Raw genomic sequence first — 20,362 nt, forward strand, 5'->3', positions numbered from 1 at the left:
TTCTGCACCTCGGCAAATAACCCCAATTTATCCACATATCGAACAAATACACACCCATCCCATTTCTGAATAAACCTTCTCTGCAGCCGTTCCAGAGCCTCAGCATACTTGTTAAAGTGTGGTGCCCAGAACTGAACACAATCCCCTAGCTGAACTAACCATATATTTTCAAATATTTAGTGTAATCAGCTTGACTTTGTGGTCATTGCCGTAAGTTACTAGGTCAAGAACAATTTCTTAACTGCGCTACCAGCTACCCCTTCCACTTTACAAGGATAGTTAAGAATGCAGCAACTTTCCCACCTAGAAGTGCACAAACAGTGGGAACATTGGAACACTTCCACTTGCAAGTCATCCTCTAAGCGACTCACAATCCCGGTTGGGAAATATATCACTGTTCTTTTATTGTCACTAGGTTGAACACTTCCGTAATAGCATTTTGGATGCCCTTACATCACATGAGTCACTGTGGTTGAGAAGGCTCACCGCTACTTTCTGAAGGGCAGTTAGAGAAATGCAATGCATGTTGGCAGCCCAGCATTGCTCCAACACCTCAAAACCACTAGCCCTACCTCAAAATAACACAATTTGGATTAAGTTGTGTCTCCATATTGTTTTATCCCAAGTGCAAAGTACAAGTAAAATAAAAACACAGCCTACGTAAACCTGGCAGTCCAAAAATGAGATCTCAGTTCAGAAGTAGTCCACCAAAATTAATAATCAATTTTAGCCCACACACGCAGAGTGAGTACGTGATGATGGCTGCTATGTATTGGGGTGTCGTACTTGGCTCAGAAACTGTGCTCATTCACACAAGGATTAATTGTACTGCAAAACAAGATGAGTCTGTCTTTACGTGCTGCTCTATTAATAATTTTCCATGTAGAGGAGCTGATGTGTTACAAAAATGGCACAAGTGGTAACCTGACCCATGTGGCAGAATCCATTGAATTCACTCCTGACCTTTCCTCTATAATGGACTAATGAATACCCAGAGACTAATTAGCAGGAAGCTGTAGTTTCACTTTAAATATATTGCTTAAGATCAGAGCACACGAACATTTCCAAGAGATTGTCAGTGCTGAACAAAGGTTAGTGAAAGGCAACGTTTATGTCTTTCACTAAAAATGTTAATTAATATTGTGGTTTACAGGCCGTCATAATGTTTGTTTCATTGTACTCACTGTGTTTTATAGATAAATAGCATTAAAATTGTTATCGTACCAGCTAAAGTTCTGACAGGACAAGTCAGAAGCCAGGCTGAAATGTGGTTTGATCGATTTTGTTTGTTTTAATGAGGTCGCCTTTCGTAGAAACGTATTAAATAGGAATATGGGTAAGTCATTTGGCCGTTTTGAGTCTGCCCTGCCATTCAATATGATTATCCAGCTCAATAGCCTGATCCTGCTTTCTCCCTATAGTGTTTCTCCCTATAGAGGAAATTACTCATCACTTCAGTCCTAAATGGCCTATCCGAACTTCTTAGCTTGTGACACCCCGGTTTTGGACTTCTGGTCATCCGAAATTTCCTTCTGTGCTCACCTTTTACAATCCTGTTTGAATTTTATAGGTTTCTCTGAGATTCTCCTATTCTTCTGAACTGCAGCGAATATAGTCCTAACTGATATCTCTCTACATACATCAGTCCTGCTATCCTAGGAATCAGTCTGGTATTCCTTTATTGAATTCCCTCCATAGCTAGAACATTGTTCATCAGATAAGGAAACCAAAACTGCGCGCACTACTCCAGGCCTGGTTGCCTGGGCCTTGTACAATTGCAGAAAGACATTCCTGCTCCTGGACTTGAATCTTCTTGTTATGAAGGCTAATGTGTTATTTGCCTTCCTCACTGCCTGCAGCACCTGCATGCTTGCTTTCAGTGACTGATCTACAAGGGTTCAGAGGTCTCGTTGCATCTCCCCTTTCCCAATTTGTTGGCATTCAGATGAAAATCTGCCTTCCTGTTTTTGATAGGGTGAAACAACAAATGCGCTGTGCTGCAGAATTGGTTTTATTAATAAAATGGAAGTTTATTATGGAAATTAAGATAAAACAGAATAAACCAAACTATTTAAGTATAACATAAATTTAAAATTTGAAATACACAGTAAAATACAATCCCATTAAACCCTTTTCTAATATTCACATCAGAGAGAATTCTGTTTTCTATCATGTAACTGGTGCTTCAGTTTTTGGGCTCGAGAATCTGAAACTACCTTCAAAACATTTTCAGACACTGAGCTTAGACCTTCTCAGTTTCAGATAATTCCTTCAGGGTTTTAACCAAACACTGGGACTTTTGATTTGACCTCCTTATGGTGAGGAAACCTATTTCTTAACAGTTCTAAGATTTCTTCAGGATAAACTGTTTTATGTGTATAGTTTCTTCTACAGCATCTGCAAACTGAAATCAAAAATCTTTCTTCAAGCTATGTGTGTTTCCCTGTAGTCAAAAATATCCTCTGGCTCCTTTCAACTAAAGCCTGATGTACTGCACAGTTTATTCTGATGGCTCTAAAAACTTTTCCAATGTAGACAAACTCCAATTAACCTCCTATTATACCTCTTACACTTCTTAATAGTTTCAGCAATAGTTTCAGAAAGCCTTAAGTTCAACATTAAACACTTTTACATGTACAGAGACCAAATCCCACGTCACGAGTTCAAAGTCCAAACCTAAAATAAATGATATTGAAATATATATAAATCACATTGAATCACAGTATAATTTGCTGAAATTATGGAAGTTATTTGGAAGTTAACAATCCAACATTTGGGCATGATTAAAAACTGCAGCTTGATTAAGAAAATATGGCTATCAGAAGTTTTTTCTCTTTTTGATGGATCCTGATTTCATAATGTACTGACAGATGTATGATACAATAAAATGAAAATGGAAGTGCTGGAAATGCTCAGAGGATTTGACAGCATCTGATTTCTACTATGCTGACCCAATGAGCAGTAGCACCAGTAAGTGACCTTGTGTGAAAGTTAAGTGGGAGCTCTCCTTATGCAGGAGAAAGGGGGCTACAGTTAGACAGAGCATACCACCACAGTCAGTCAAGGAGTTGGTTTGCGATCAGAGATAATGGGAACTGCAGATGCTGGAGAATCCAAGATAACAAAGTGTGGGGCTGGATGAACACAGCAGGCCAAGCAGCATCTCAGGAGCACAAAAGCTGACGTTTCGGGCCTAGACCCTTCATCTAGGCCCGAAGTGTCAGCTTTTGTGCTCCTCTGATGCTGCTTGGCCTGCTGTGTTCATCCAGCTCCACACTTTGTTATCTTGGTTTGCTTCCAGTCAGGTTTGTGATCTTTTGTCAAGATGGGAAAAGTGAGAAATGCAAAATGTTTGTTTTAGCAATTGAATGTTGGGAGATGGTGAGAAAGAGTAAAAGCGTAGATCTCTGATCAGGCAGCGGGCATGAAAACTTGACCCAAATGGCTCCCAGTGTAAGGCCAAAGCAAGTGGTAATCGGCCAGAGGAGTTTATAGAAGAGGTAGGAATGTCAAGATGTGTAGATAGTTCACGTCCCAGAGGAAAAAGGCAGCAAAGGACAAAGCAGGCAACTTGCCAGCAAACTTCAGAAGTAAAGGTTACAGCCTGCTCTATAGCTTTGATAGCATTGTTGTTCCAAAACCTGATAGGAAATTTTGAACCATTCCTGTATCACAACATTGAGAATGAAGCATAAGAATTTTACAGCCATCATGTAAGGTTTCAAAATGAAAGCTATTTTTGATCATTTCTAAATATCTGTAATTGGTGTAATACATACAGTTGAATCAACTGAAACAGCATTCTGTTTGCTCTTAATTGTCTCTGATTTCGAATGGTTAATGATTCACAGTGATTATATTGAATATTCAGTTGGTGCAAGGAGATTGTTCTAGCTCTCGGCAAGCCCAGAGAGTCAGGAATCTTCAAGAAACAGTGAGAAGGTAGTGTGTCTAAGCAAGGTATAATGCACAAAGTGTTTCCTTATTTTATACTACTATGCAAACATATCCTATTAAATTTGTTGGCACTGTTGTTCTGTAAGTTCACTCACTGCAGAACAAAATGACATCACTGTGGTTTTGGAGTAGATCTGTAGCTCGGGTTGTGGGTGTTGAGGTTGGTTGGCTTGCTGAGCTGGTTTGTTGTTCTGCAGACGTTTCGTTACTGTGCTGGGGAACATCCTTAGTGCAGCCTCTGATGAAGCATCAGTGTGTTTTTCTGCCTGGTTTTTAAACTCTGGGGTCCATTGCGATGGATTGCCTCATTTCCTGGCTTCCTCCATAGCGCAATGTATATGGAGTTGAGTTCAATGTGTTTATTAATAGCATGCTTCGTGGAGTGCCATGCTTCCAGGAATTCTCGTGCTTGTCTCTACCTAGCCTGTCCCAGGGTCTTGGTGTTGTTCCAGTAGAAGTGGTGGTTCTCCTTGTCCATGTGGATTGCGATGAGTGAGTATTGGTCGTGTCTTTTTGTAGCCAGTTGGTGTCCATGTTCTCTTGTTAGTTTCCTTCCTGTTTGTCCGATGTAGTGTTTCTCGCAGTCTCTGCAGGGGATTTTGTGGATGACATTGGTCCTGTCCATGGCAGGGAGTGGGTCTTTAGTTCGGGTGAGCACTTGTCGTAGGGTTGATGTGGGTTTGTGTGCCACTCTGATGCCCAGCAGTCGTAGAAGTCTTGTGGTGAGTGCCAATGTGTTCCTGATGTAGGGTAGTATGATGAATGTGTCGGGGCGAGTAGAACCTTTCTGATGCTGTTCCTGTAGGCATCGCCTCTTACTGCTGTCTGTCTTATAGCTTGTTGTGTTTCTTCATTGATATTGTTGGTCTTGAGTGTGGCTTCCAGCGTAGGTTCCTTATCCATGTGTCTTTCAGACCCTGCAAGACAAGCTAACCACACTTACCTACAGAAGCAACAACAAGAGAACTGACAGATGGATAAGGAACCTCTCCAACGGGAAACTGACAGACATGGAAAAGCCGTTCTCACCTGGAGACTGAGCTACAACTGCAGGGACATCAACAAAATGCAATTTCTACCTACACTGGAAGCCACACTCAAGACCATCAATATCAATGAAGAAACACAACAAGCTATAAGACAGACATCACTAAGAGGTGATGCCTACAGGAACAGCACCAGAAAGGTTCTACTCGCCCTGACACAATCACCACACTACCCTATGTCAGGAGCACGTTGGAATTCATCTCAAGACTTCTATGACCGCTGGGCATCAGAGTGGCACACTAGCCCACATCAACCTTACAATAAGTGCTCACGCGAACTAAGGACCCACTCCCTGCCACAGACAGGACCAATATCATCTACAAGATCCCCTGCAGAGACTGCGAGAAACACTACATCAGACAAACAGGAAGGAAACTAACAAGAGAACATGGACACCAACTGGCTACAAAAATATACGACCAATACTCACTCATCGCAATCCACATGGACAAGGAGGACCATGACTTCGACTGGGACGACAACAAGATCCTGGGACAGGCTAGGCAGAGACAAGCAAGAATTCCTGGAAGCATGGCAGTCCACGAAACTATTAATAAACGCATTGAACTCAACCCCATATACGTTCCACTACGAGGAAACCCGGAAGTGAGGCAATCCATCGCAACGGACCCCAGAGTTTAAAAACCAGGTGGGAAAACACACCGACGCTTCATCAGAGGCTGGACTGAGGATGTTACCCAGCACGGTGACGAAACATCTGCAGAACAACAAACCAGCTCAGCGAGCCAAGCAACCTCAAAAATGAGATTTGAAGAGATTGAAGAAGTACGAGTGGAGGACAGGGAAGTATCAGACTTGAATCATGAGGGGTAGGATTATTAACAGTCCTGCATCATACTTCTGTAAAAACAGGTACAGGAAAGTATGAGAGATCTCCTCCACAATAAGGCACTCAGGCTAATTCAAAGTGAGAAATAGTACCCCAATGTGGTATCCATGGCAAATTTAAGTTTTTGGTGCTCCTAATTTTAAATCTAGTCCCACTGCAAGATGTGCAGGTTCAGTGGATTGGCCATGTTAAATTTCCCATAGTGTCCAGGGATGTGCAGACTAGGTTGATTAGAGGTGGGAAATGTAGGGTTACAGGGTAGGGTAGTCGGGTGGGCCTGGTGCAGTGCTCTTTAGAGGGTTGATGTGGACTTGATGAGCCTTCTTCCACGCTGAGGGGGTCTATGATTCTATATCTCTTGGCCTGATATCTCAATAGCATCCCAAGCGACCTACCTGTAATCTCCGGACTGTTTGCACTTGACCTGCGGGACTGCCCGTGGCCAAATTCCCAGACTGCAAGGCCATGGATCCTCGTTCTGGTGTGACCTAGTGCCTGACTGACCGTAGTCAACACCCTGGACTGGAGGCAGAACAAATCCCTTGACTGCAGTCCCCTTTCTCCTGAATAAGGTCAGCTCCCATTTGACTTGCACACAAGGCCACCTACTGGTGTTATATCTCATTGGGGTGGCACAGTAGAAATTGAACCCCACTATTCCTGAGGCTGTCACAGAATTCCCCAATTTACCTTTCTTCTAAATTCAAGTTGAAAGAAGGCACAAAGCAGGTTTCTGTGCTGAGCAAGATTGCTATTTGTTACAAGTAAATAGATTACAGCTGCAGGGAAATTTTCATGACCCGTAGACATCTAACACAACTGGTTAAAACTTGAAAACTTTTATAATACGCTCATTGTTCCAGAAACTTTCATGTGGTGTGCCTTGGTAAGGTGCATAGTGCTGTGAGATTCTCGGGAGCAGTGCTGCTTTTTGATTCCACACAAGTGCCGAGATTTCTCATCTGCAAATGTGCAGAATTTCAAATGAGCAACTGGGCCTGTGCAGTAAAAGTGCAAGCCATTGAGCTGGCCTGCCTCCCTAGACAAAATCCATGCTAACATGGAAATGTAATGTGAATATTTTTGGAATTTCCTTTTTTTTTTATTGCTCATTCCGCTTTTCCTCAGTCTTTTATTCTTAGAAGAAGTGGATACGTTTCTTGTAAAAAGAGGCGATACATCTGCTAATTCAGTCGATGAAAGGTCTAAATCCAAAGAATAAAAAGCAAGAAACAGGATAATGAGAGCTACCTGGCCTTCAGATTTTAAAGATGGGTGGTGCTGCTTACCCATTAGCTGAATGTATCCTCTGCAGAGAAAAGGTGGCAAACATTGCGATAGTACCAAGTAAATTAAGACATCATTTACAGACAAGATACCCGTCTCTTGCTAATAAACACGTTCTGTACTTCGATTGCTTGAAAGAAAAAGCATCAAGCGGACCCAACATCTGGTACAGTGTGTGTGGGTTTCAGGTAAGGAGACTAGTTACCTGGTGTTGGGGTTTCTAGCAAAAACTAAGAAGTTCCATACCATTGCTCAAACCTGAATCTTACCTGCATGGAATTATAATAGTATAGGTCTGATGATAGAAGCTGATGCTGCAAAAGAAATTGAAAAAAATTCCACTCTAATAATACAGTTAAACAGTAGATTGATGACATGTCAGCTAATACCGAGTAAGAGCTGCAAGAGAAGTTAGCTACTGGTGGGAAGTTTGCTCTGCAGATTGACAAACCCACTGATCGAAGTGGATACTGCCAGGTATTGGCAAACATTTGCTATGTTGAGGGGGTTCAGGAGAATTGTTTCTTTTGTAAGGAGCTACTGAATCATGGGACTGATGAAGAAATATTTCAGATACCTACTTAAGTGAAAGCAAACTTAATTGGAGCATGTGTTGGAGCCGCTGCACTAATGGAGCAACCTCCATGGTGGGGAAGCCAAAGGATTTGTGAGTAAGGTGAAAGAGCAAAGTACTGACATTTGGAACCCATTGCATCCTCTATGATCTTCAGCTGGGATCATAACAGTAGCTTAAATAAAACATCACTTTGGTATTTATGTCCATAGTTCATCTATAATTTTTAGTATAACAAGGTAAAATGCAATTCCCTGGTGTGGGAGGAGGGAATGAGCCTGGAACGGTTAGTGTTGAAGACTGTATTAAGGTTTACTCTCTATATTGTTGAAGATTAGCAGAATGTCTTAGGTCTTCACTGTACAAGACTCTATATCCACATGTCTCTCAGACATATCACAGTCCAACCAGTCCCAAGCCAAGCATAATTCCAAACTGAAGTAGTCGCACCTGCCTCCTCCTGCCCCATACCCCTCCAAACTTTTCCTATTTATGTATCCATCCAAACGCCTATTTCAGTACATCATGCACCCCCATCCACCACTTCCTCGGGTTCATAACACACACAAACCACTCTCCGTTTTAAATAAAAAGCCTCATCATTTTTTAAATGTCTCTTCTCTCGCCTTAAAACTGCACTCCTTAATCTTGAAATTCCCCATTTTAGGGAAAAGACAACTGCCATCAACTCTATCTGTACCTGTCATCTTTAAGGTCACCTCTCAACCCCCTACACTCAGCCTATCCAGCCTTTCCTTATAACTCAAACCTTCCGTACATGGCAACATCCTGGTAAATCTCTTCTGAACCCTCCCCAGCTTAATGTCCTTCTTATAACTGGGTGACCAGAGGTCTGAGTAACAATGTCTAACTTACTGATGTAACTTGTACCTGATTGCTATCATGCACTGGACTACATCTTGTTAAAGACAAGATCCTTTTTATTAACTCACTAGTCGTTTTTCGCTACCATTGTAAACCTTAGACCCAGTTAAAGAAAGAGGACGATGGCAACAAACTACTCCATTGACAAGCAAGTCGCAATGGAAACAGCAGCATTGTTTATGAGAGGGCGGTGTTGGTTTTATGAAGCAACAGACAGAGGATGAGGTGGGGTTGTAGTGGTTTCAATATGACAGGTGGATGACAAGATTGTCTGATTCAAAAATAATATTAGAATGGTGACTTCCTCATCACTTTTATCAAACACTTCACAGATGTTGTAGGAATATTATAGGTGACTGTCTCATTTGGATTGATCTTAAAGCTCGACTGAGCTTAGAATGCAACTCTTGAGCAGCTTATTGTTGGATTGGGGCCCAGTACTTTGGTTCTGGGCAGTGACCTTAATTGCCCTTGCATGATATACTGTAAGCAGCTGCAGATGGTGTAAGAGAATCAGACTGGTGGCATATATAACTGACCAAAAATTATTATAGGTTCCAAAAAAAAGGAGCTAGAGATTTCTTTTCCACAGTTGGTACGGTGGTTGTTCAAAATGCAGTAGGGGTATATTGGGGACAAGTGGTTTAAATGGATGAAAGTTATTTTTCTTGAATTTAATATAGTGGAACTACATAGCATGTGTCAATATATTCATGACTGGGCTGATGGCCCAAAGCCAAACACTGCATGTTTATCTCTAGTTTCACAACAGATACACATGATTGACATCAAGTCTGAAATGTTGAAGTAACAGTGGAATTGTTTAAGACAGTGCACAAGCTGGGAGGATAGCCGCACAGGAGTTCTGGGAAACATTGTTGGTGGAAGGCCCAGTAGATGAAGGTGATATATAAACCTATTAGTTGTCTTGCAGCTGCAAAAAGGAATTTTCCCAGTTGTTCCAGGGATAGCATCCAGCTGCATATAAAACCTGCCATTCTGTAAGTTCATAATATTTGGCTTTCACTAAAGATATAAACAAAACTGTTGGTAAATTGCTACACTCCTCTGCTTGTTGGTTAATAGCACCATCACCAGCATGGAGTTTTCACTTTTAATTTTTAAATTAATTTGTGTCGACTGTATGAATTTCACTGGCAACTTCTGGGAATTTGAGACCGATGAGGACTGAAAACCATGCATCTCCCCACAAGCCATTATCCCCTAGTTATTATTTACATTATTTGTATGTTTACACCTACACCACCCAAAAAGGTTTCTGCTTTTACCAAGATACACATTTGGTGTACACAGTCGTTATTTTTTGAGGTTGTTGAGGATCTGTTCCGTCCAGACACGTTATTTGAGGACTTTTGCTCTTTCTTTGGTCATTATTAATAGTGTGGTCCCAAGTTCCTCCTGAGGATCAGTGTACTGAGGTCATCTGTTTGTTGGCATCTTTAACATCAAAGCCAATGTACCTGTGTTCCTTCCACCTAAAATAGCACAAAATGCTCGGAAGAAGTTAGAGTGCAAATAATATGGAGTGCTAAAATTGGTGCAGAAATCACAAGGAAAGGGAAAATATTACAAAAAGTCATGCTTTCCATTTTGTGCAAAAACGTAAAATGTATATTTTCTCCAATTTAAAGCATTGCAGTGATATTTAAGTGTTTGAAGATGATTTTATAGGAAAATTCAGATAGTTTTGAAAGAGTCAGAAGTTTTTAATTTGCAAAGAAATTAAGAAAAATTCCTTAAAAGTAACACAAGAGAAAAGTTGAAAATCTTCATAAAGACACTTCAGGATATAGCTTCGTTAGCAAATTAACTTCATTGTCCAGTAATTAATAGAAATTGCAACATGTGGTTACATTTATGGTTCACCAAAGATGACTAAAACATCTAATGCAATTAACCTGATTACAAAAAAAATCAAAATACTAATCAGTGAAATCTGGTACGTGTACATGGAATTAAGAACATTTCCTGCAACAACTTTTACCTATTTCATTAAATAGCAGAAACAACAGCACTGAAATAAAGCAGCAATGGAGAAAGGTATTACAAAGCACATTTAAAATCCCATCCTTCAAATATGACATTGAATTGGACATAAAGAAGAGATAATGTAAAATTGCTTCAGTAGAACAAGTGAGCACATTTCTCCATTCTGTAAGTATGATTGCAACTGGTGTTTCAAAACAAGACAAACTATAAGAAGAGGCAGTTACCTGTGTGTATTTGAACTACTGTGCACCTTCATGTTAGAGCATTCGACAATTACTTTGCTTCAAGTAGAAATAAGAAAACAAAAGGGATCAAGATTTAACAAAAGTTTAAAGCTTCCAAGAGAATCTTTAGACAGCTTTGTTAATGATCTTTACACATCCTTTAAAACAAAATTGTCAGAAATTCTGATACTCCTGTCTCTCAGAAATGCTACAACTAAGGGAGAATACTACATTGGAAAGAATTAGAATTAGGTTTATTGTCACATGTACTTGAATGAGTACAATGAAAAGTGCGTAAGTTGCCACTTACAGCACTATCTTAGGTACAATTCTTACAAATCACTTACAATTCTTAGATAAACAGAGAAGTAAAAAAAGCCTGGCATTGCAAATTTTAGGAATAAATTATAAAATGCAGAAAAAGCAATGATCAGTATAACAGGCATCCAACAGTCCATACTGGCAGCTAGCCTCCCATCCAGGCTAAGCCTTGACTCTAGACCATGCTAAGCTTCACCTTCGGTTTCACGAAGTCGGGAGATTGCTCTGGAAGTCCACACTGAGGCCATTCCAGGCCCACAGGACTCCACGCTGGCCCAAGAGACTGCCATGCTGGGCCAGCAGGCCTCCATACCCAGGCCACTAAAACCCAGGCCTCTTCAAGGTCAGAGGACAGGAGTTTGAGGCCGAGAACAAAAGAAAAGGAACAGATGGAGCGGATGAGCTCCAGCTGAAGCATCCTACTGTGCTGCCATCTTGGATCTAGGAAGGAGTTATCCAAATGATTTCTCATCATTTATCATGAAGAGTTGAGAAATCTGAAAACAGTGCAGAGGAAATTAGGATCAGAAACCTAGACTAGCAGTCACAATATTGTTGACTTACATCTTGTAATTGGCTGACAGCCTGTTGTCCTTAACTTGTCTTGTAACCGGTCTGTACCAGTCTTAGTCTGAAACTGTTCTGAGGAGTTTCCACGTGTGTAGAACAGCTGGGGGAAATTGTCCACAATCAGTCTTTCTACAATCACATTATAAATGTCCATGAAAAGGAAATTAAGGATTCAGTTTTAATTTCTGGGTTGTGCTTTCTTGCCAAGTTTTGTCCTGTGCAAATTTCTTCGCTCCTTTTCATTATCTGCACTTTAAGTCAAATGACCAGAAGGCAACTTTAATCTTACTTTTGACTCTACCTTCACCTCCAGGGGTTTAACCCCTACCCTGTGCTCATTGCGCTGGCTCAACTTAAACAGTTTCTGTTTATCATATCGGACCACGCAATGCAGTGTTATCCTGATCTGTCCTGACTGACAGAGTAATTGCCAACCCAACTGAAGTATTTATCCTAACTGTTCCTCCTGGAATCTTTTTCAGTCTGTGTCTCGCTCTCTCTCCATGTCTCAGGCTTGTTTTTTTGTCCATTTTCTGCTCTGTTGTTTTTGGGGAACGAGCCCGTATTAGAATGCAGTTCTAAGAGTTGTGAGCACATATATGGTCCCTTACCCAAGTGGTTGTTCTCCTCCTGCGTGGGGCTTTTTGTTACATCTCTGGATCATTTGTGATCCCACCTGAATTATGTCAGAAGTTTCGAACAGATCACACTGAATAGCAGTCACGCTGATGCCGTCCTCTCATCAATGCCCTTGTTAAAGTCAGCAGAGTGCAAAGCAAACACAGTGGCTCTGACAGAATAGAGATTGTGCTACTGGGCTACTAAACTGCAGGCCTGGACTAATAATCTAGTAGAACATGAGCTCCAGCATAGAGGTTTGGTGTTTAAATTCAAATTTAAAGCAAATTGGAGACTTAAAAAGCTGAGACCAGGAAAAGTGCCCATGAAGCCACTTTTCTGCAATAAGAAGTCAACTGTTTCTTTAATATCTTGGAGGGAAAGAGACCTGCCAACATTGCTCATTCTGACTGATCTGTGACAGCCCCACAGTGGCACTGTTTATTGTTAATTGCCCTGCCCTTCAAGTCACTTGGATATACAAAGCAAAGAAGGCCAACTGCCAAATTTCTCAAGGAACGGACAATAAATGACATCCTTACCAGCAGCATGTAAAGACAGAGAATTCATATATAAATACAAAACACTTTGTAAAAAGAATTGTAATTTTATACTAAATTACTAAGAGTAGTTTACTTATTGTTAAGTGTGGTGTGTTGAAAGGTTTTGTTTTCCAGCTATTACTGGATAGTAATGCACGCTTTAGTATGTGTTAATTAATCCTTGACGCTGCTGTTGTTTTACAGACATTGCTGTGGTGGACATGAGTGATGTGGTCCGGCAGCCAACCCTGTTTTACCATCTAAGTATACGAGACAGCTTTGGCATGACAAACAGTGTTATTCTCTATCACAACACTGACCTGGAGACTGCTCAGTCACTCAAGGTTATTCACAGTCATGTTTTTTCTTTCATACTTTCTGACTTATTTATTTCTGATCTATTTTCATTGTCGGGTACGTTTGGCTTTTGTATGTATTGGTCAGCCATGTCAAATTAAAGCCCTGTTACTTTCTTTTTCCTTTGGAGTTCGTCTTCAAAATGAATTTTATCTTTCAATAACCAGGAATCGGGCTTCTGAAAAGACCCTGGTTCTATAATTTTGACCAATGTGTAAGATTTTGGAGCCAACGGTACTGTCCGTAATCATAACCACTTGTAAATAATGTGGAATGATATAATTATCTAATACTGATAGCTGAACTGCTCAGCTTGGTTTATAAATAATCTGCCAAGTGGGCCCTTGTCAGAAACTTTGCTGATGTCTGTGTAGACTACATTAGCTACACTACCTTCATCAATTCTCCTTGTTATTTACTCAAACAATTCAAATTAGTCAGACATAATCTTCCCATGCTGACGATCCTTGATTACCCCCTTCTTTGTCAGTGACAGTTTATCCTGTCTTTCAGAATTCATTCCAATAGCCTGTCCATTACTTAGGTTTGACAAACTAGGCTGTAACCATTTGGTCTGTCTCTCCCTCTCCTTTTACAAAAGGAGCAGTACTAACAACGAGCAAATCCTCCAGCAATACACTTGCATTCAGTGAAAATAGGAAAATAATGGTCATTATTTCCTTCCTTTTTTTTCCATTTTTGGCTTATTTTTAACAGCATGAAATGCATTTTGTATGGTCTTATCGGTTTATTCTCTTTTGAGTATGCTATTCCCGTTCATATTTCCTCTCTCCTCATGCTTATCACATCTAACGTACCAAACTTTTCTTTAACTACAATAGCCACGTTGTCCCTCTCATTTTGTGAAGGATAGGGTTGAATCTTAGATTCAAAATCTTCAATATTTATATATCAGTGTATAATAACTTGTTTCCAGACTTACAAGTGTACTAAATTGGTCAGCAAGACAAGCCTGCCCTAAACAATGATAATCGGTTTCAATAGGTAAACACTTTCCCTTAGCTCTGTCTACTTTGCTACACCCATTCGCAGTTATGTGATCCTGTAGGAGAACCATAATGAACAAACAGCCTGAAAGGTAAATATACTCTTCAGAGATCTTCCCTGATTCCCTCAGGTCACCAATATCCATCTGGACGATCATGTGGACCATGAAATTTGTTAAAACTTCTTTATTTCTGGGCCAGGGTACAACTGGGACAGGAACAGCTGTTGTCTTTGAAAAGAAAGATTAGTTAGACAGCGAGGATTCACTGTTAAAATCTAAAGTTTGGTTATCTACTTACACACACTTCCACTTCTTCACAAGAGTGTAACATGTATTTGATCAAAAGTTGGTTAAAAATCCAAATCAGTACTACTTGTATTTGGATTAAAATTACCATCAGCTCTATGCTTTCAAAAAGATAAGAAATCAAAGTGCAAATTACGATCTCCAAACATAGACAACGATATAGAATTGCAAAGAATCCAACAGTGAATTGATTATTTTTTTGTCACCTCAAAGAAAAATGTCTGATTGGAGATGCACATTGGATTAGTTTTTGAATTTTCTGCTCTCTTTTTGAGTTGCCATACGTTTCTGGGTCCCAGCAGGGGTATAATGCACCTTGTCCAATTATCAAAGGGGAAATGATTACATCTGGTAGCAAATCCATAACTGCATTTTGCACTCCCTCGGAAATCGAATTTCACAGTCTCCATGTGTTTTATCTTTAACAGCAAAATTACTTTAATACTATTGTTACTTGATATCTCTTCTCTGTATTGCTAGCTTACCTGACAATTTTAACTGGATTGCTAAAATTGCTCAGCTGGTTCACAAAACTTCTTTTGGGGCAATAAACCCACCATTTGTAAAAGTGCCTGTTTTCAGTGTGTCTCCATTTCCATCTGAGTCTCTAAACTATCTTCTGAGATGGCCAAGAAAGCCTCTGTTGCTTTCCGGCAGCTGCAATAACATTTTTTATGTTGCATCAAATTTCCTTTCCCTTGTTTGCACCTGAGAGGATGTTAAAATTTGACTACTTGAGGAATGTGCTGGAAGAATTGCTATCTGTCTTCATGTGACATACCATTACTTATCGTGACACTGGAATGGTAAGGGAGAGGAGAGAAGATAAGTGCTAGCAAGGAACGTATGATCATCAGAGGGAGAGAGAGATGCACACACCAGTAAATATAAAGTTGTTTTGCAATTTCCAAAACACACATGCAGTGACCACACAAGGATACCATGTAGATGGTGGGAAATAGTAACCAGTATGAAGAATATGCTTGAAAAGGTAGAATACAGTCAAATCTGATCTTGTCTAAATAGTGATAATCAGGATATAAGATAGTTAAACATAAATCTGTCTAGGATCTTAGTCAGGTGTTATCGCATGACTCAGTAGCCCATAAGACATATTTGCAGAAATTAGGCCGTTCAGCCCATTGAGTCTGCCCTGCTATTCAATCATGGCTGATAAGTTTGTCAGCTCCATTCCCCTTCTTTCTCCCTGTAACTTTTGATATCCTTGACAATCAAGATCAATCTATCTCTTTGAATGTACTCAATGACCTGGCCTCTACACCCTTCTGTGGCAATGAATTCCATAGATTCACCACACTGTGGCTGAAGGAGTTTCTTCTCATCTCCGTTGTAAATGGTCTTCCCTTTACTCTAAGGCTGTGCCCTCATGTCCTAGTCTGTTCTGCCAATGGAAGCACCTTCCCAACATCCACTCTGTCCAGGCTGTTCAGTATTCTGTAAGTTTCAATTAGATCCCTCCTCATCCTTCTAAACTCCATCGAGTATAGACCCAGAGCCCTCAAACGTTTATCATATGTTAAGCCTTTCATTCCTAGGATCATTCTCATGAACCTCCTTTGGACCCACACTCAGGCCAACACATCCTTCCTAAGGTATGGTGCACAAATTACTCTCAATGCTCTAAATGTGGTCTGACCAGAGCTTTATATAGCCTCCAGAAGTAAATCCCTGCTTTATATTCTAGTCCTCTCAAGATAAATGCCAACATTGTATTTTCCATCCTAACTACAGACTCAACCTGCAAGTTTACCTTAAGAGAAATCTGGACTAGGACTCCCAAGTCCCTTTGCATTTCAGATTTTCAAATTTTCTCCCCATTTAGAAAAAAGGTCTATGCTTCTATTCTTCCTACCAAAGTGCACAACCTCACACTTTTCCACGTGGCATTCCATCTGCTACTTCTTTGCCCACTTTACTAACCTGATTAAATCTTTCTTCAGCTTCGCTGTCTCCTCAATACTACCTGTGTCCACTTATTTTTGTATCATCTGCAAACTTAGCCAGAATGCCTCAGTACTTTTGTCTAGATCATTAATGTATAAATTGAAAAGTTGTGGCCCCAAGACCGACTCTCCCAGAACATCACTTGTCACTGGCTGCCATCCTGAGAAAGACCCATTTATCCCCACTCTCTCTTCTTTCTGCCAGACGGCCAATTGTCTATCTATACTATTATCTTGGTTGTAACACTGTGGGCCCTTATCTTACTCAGCAGCCTCCCATGCAGTACCTTATTAAAGGCCGCCTTGAAGTCCAGGTAGATAACATCCATTGGCTCTTCTTGGTCTAACCTGCTCATTATCTCCTCAAAGAATTCTACCAGATTTGTCAGGCATGACCTCCCCTTAATGAAACCATTGCTGACTTTGCCCTGTTTTACCATTCACTTCCAAGTATTCAGAAACCTCATCCTTCACAATGGACTCTAACATCTTATGTACGACTGAGGTTAGCCTAATCAGCCTGTAATTTCCTGACTTTTGCCTTACTCCCTTCTTAAACGGTGGGGGTTGGGGGGGGTTACATTAGTGATTTTCCAGTCCTCTGGGACACACACTCTGACTTCAGTGATTCCTGAAAGATCACTACTAACGCCTCCGGTATCTATTCAGCTATCTCCTTCAGGACTCAGATGTGTAGCCCATCTGGTCCAGGTGATTTATCCTTTCAGTTTTTCCAGCACCACCTCCTTTGTGATTATCTCTGTCTCCTGATTCAATTGAATTTTTGCGATATTGCTCAAGTCTTCCACTGTGAAGACAGGCGCAAAGTACTTATTCAGTCTGTCAACCTTTTTTTGTCCTCCTTTACTGCTTCTCAAGTATCATTTTGCAGCCCAATGTCCAACTTTGCCTCTCTCTTGCCCTTTATATATCGAAAGAAACTCTTGCATTTTTTTTTCTATTATTGGCTAGCTTACCCTCATTTAATATTCTGCATCCTTGTTACTTTTTTGTTGTCCTCTGTTCATCTTCTCAATCCTCTGGCTTCCACTGCCTTTGCCACCTTAAATGCTTTCTCTTTTGCTAAATGCTGTCCCTGATTTTCCTTGTCAGCCACATTGTCTCAACTGTGGTTCAATTGATAGAATAGAAGGCTCTAAGTCAGAAAACTGCAGTTTAGGACCAACTTTAGGTTTTGAGCATGAGAAACTGACTCTTTAATGTAGGTCTGAGAGAATGCTGCAGGGTTGGAACTGCCTTCTTTCAGAGGAAACATTAATCAGAGGTTTTGTCTGCATGTAAAGATGGCTATAAAAGATACCGTGAAACTATCCCGAAGAAGAGCAAGGGAGTTCTCTGTAGTGACAAGAACAAAGTTGCTGGGAAAGCTCAGCATGTCTGGCAGCATCTGTGAAGGAGAAAACGGAGTTAATGTTTCGGGTCCAGTGACCCTTCCTCAGAACTGAGGACAGGTCACCAGACCTGAAACGCTAACTCTGTTTTCTCCTTCACAGATGCTGCTAGACCTGCTGAGCTTTCCCAGCAACTTTGTTCTTGTTCCTGATTTGCAGCATCCACAGTTCTTTCAGTTTTTAGTCCCCTGTAGTGGCCTGGCCAATATTTATTCCTGAATTGACATCACAAAAATACGTTATCTGGTCATGATGACATTGCTGTCTGTTGGAGCTTGCTGTGCACAAAATTGGCTGCCACATTTCCCCCTTTAAGAGGAGAATAACTACACTTTAAAATGTCATTCATTAGCTTTAAGACATTTTGAAATGTCTTGTAGTCCTGAATGTTGCTGTACTAATGTAAGTTTTTCTTTTTCCTTCTTCTGTGGTTGGTTACCTTGGGCATAATAAATCAGGCAACTGAATGTACATGCATATTAATGTACTTGTGAGTCCGTCATAAGTTGTCATTTGTTGTATTGAATGATAGTTAGCCAGTCACACACCTTGCAAGCCTGTCAGACCTAGCCCTTGTTACTGAACAAGCTCAATTTTGCTTTATGAAGCAGGAAAGAACTTGGATTGTGACAGACGAGTTACAAGGGCCACACTGTTAGAATTGTTTGAATACGATGGTAGTTTTTCCACAGATTCTACGATACAGAGAAGCAGTATAAGGTTTTGTGTCCATTTCCATGCACATGAATAACAGTTAAGCCGCAAGCGGCACTATTGCATGCCATCTCGCCCTACTGTAATTTACGGTGCCAGAGCCGAAGTGGGTTCAGAGCCAGGGCAGACATGTCTTAATGCAAGCTTCAGGTTGTAAAGCCTGGACTAGGAGTTGGCAATTTATCACACTTGGACTGAAAGATAAATTTTACAGACTTGCGTCCATTCTCCTGTTTACACTGTGCTCACTGATTTCTCTGACCTGCAGTCAACAAAATAAAAAAAACAGCCACTAGATTTACAAGAAGTCCAGTTCTTTTCTTTTGTTAATTGACTGAATGAGGTGTTTTCTTTTTGCCAGGCTGCTAGCAGGAACTATCATTTCATCCCCTATGTGACGACCACCAACAACGATTACCTGTGCTGTGAAAATGATTTTCAACGGAGAGTCTCCGAGTATTTACAACCAAATTGGGACATCTTACTGGGACCTTTCTGCCAGCCATTGGTGGAGAAATTTATCAGTCTCCTAAAAGATATTGAAGTTACTCCCTCATGGTACTGACTTTCATATGACTAGAAATATTAACTTAAATTTCAACTTGGTCTTTGAATTGAAAGTATGGATGGGGAGAAGGGAAGCGTAGAAAACATCAACCTGATGTGAAATGAGACTTGAGTTTCTACAGGTGCACAATGTGACAGTGACATAAAATTGTAGAATCCCCACAGTGTGGTCCTAGGCCATTCTGCCCATCAAATCCACACTGACTCTCAAAACAGGCTCCCAGACCCTATCCCTGTAACGCTGCATTTCCCATGGCCAGTCCACCTAGCCTGCATATCCTTGGATGCCAGGCACAATTTAGCGTGGCTAATCCACCTAAACTGCACATCTTTGGACTGTGGGAGGAAACTAAAGCTCCCGGAGGAAACCCACGCAGACACAGGGAGAATGCAAACTCCACACAGTTGCCCGAGGATGGAGTTGAACCCGGGTCTCTGGTGCAGTGAGCCACCATGCCACCCTTACCTGGCTAAATGTGAGGCATGTTCATATGACTGATGTGTAAAAATTCCAGTGAACTTTCATTTTAATTGCAGTGAATATTTTGGCGTGTGCTTCCAGCTTCCTTGGATAGTTATTGTTTCTTTTACAGGAAAAAACCCACAAACCACCCACCTGATATCTGCCTTATGAATAAAAATAGACCAGTACTCTAAATGTAAAACATTAAATCTGGTCTCCTTCCACAGCAACTCTGTGCTCCACCATAATAATTATTAATTTATTAAGTTAAGCTAAATAAGCACATACTTTCTACATTATTCTGGTGCTATGGCTTCTACCAAGTCCAAAATTAGATCAGTTTAGATGCTTGCTTTTCCAAAATGAGTAATGATCAAAAGATTTCATGAGCCATAGAAATTGGTGGAAAGCTAGACATTTGTTTAAAATACTTTGGTACTGTGGGGTTTGCAGTGTAGAAGTTTGTCAAAATTGGCTCAAAATGTAGTGTGCCCAACCCTATGTGAGTTTTGAGAAGATTTGTAGCTCAGGTTGAGTTTCTGGATGTGAGATTGCTCGCTGAGCTGGAAGGCTAGTTTTCAGACGTTTCGTCACCATTCTAGGTAACATCATCAGTGAGCCTCCGATGAAGCGCTGGTGTTATGTCCCGCTTTCTATTTACCTGTTTACGACATGACCCACTATC

General features: G+C 40.7%; 1 protein-coding gene across 1 annotated transcript in view; it reads left to right on the top strand.

Annotated features, from left to right (window-relative positions):
• The window catches only part of map3k15 (mitogen-activated protein kinase kinase kinase 15), a 148,959-nt gene that overhangs the window by 32,681 nt on the left and 95,916 nt on the right, over nt 1-20,362 (top strand). Inside the window, exons 2-3 of the mRNA XM_059650384.1 lie at nt 13,090-13,229; nt 19,009-19,205. Of these exons, the coding sequence (XP_059506367.1) occupies nt 13,090-13,229; nt 19,009-19,205 (337 nt within the window). The remainder of the gene's footprint in view (nt 1-13,089; nt 13,230-19,008; nt 19,206-20,362) is intronic.

Source organism: Stegostoma tigrinum, chromosome 12, assembly GCF_030684315.1.
Source record: "Stegostoma tigrinum isolate sSteTig4 chromosome 12, sSteTig4.hap1, whole genome shotgun sequence".
In the NCBI taxonomy this organism is placed as follows: Eukaryota; Metazoa; Chordata; class Chondrichthyes; order Orectolobiformes; family Stegostomatidae; genus Stegostoma; species Stegostoma tigrinum.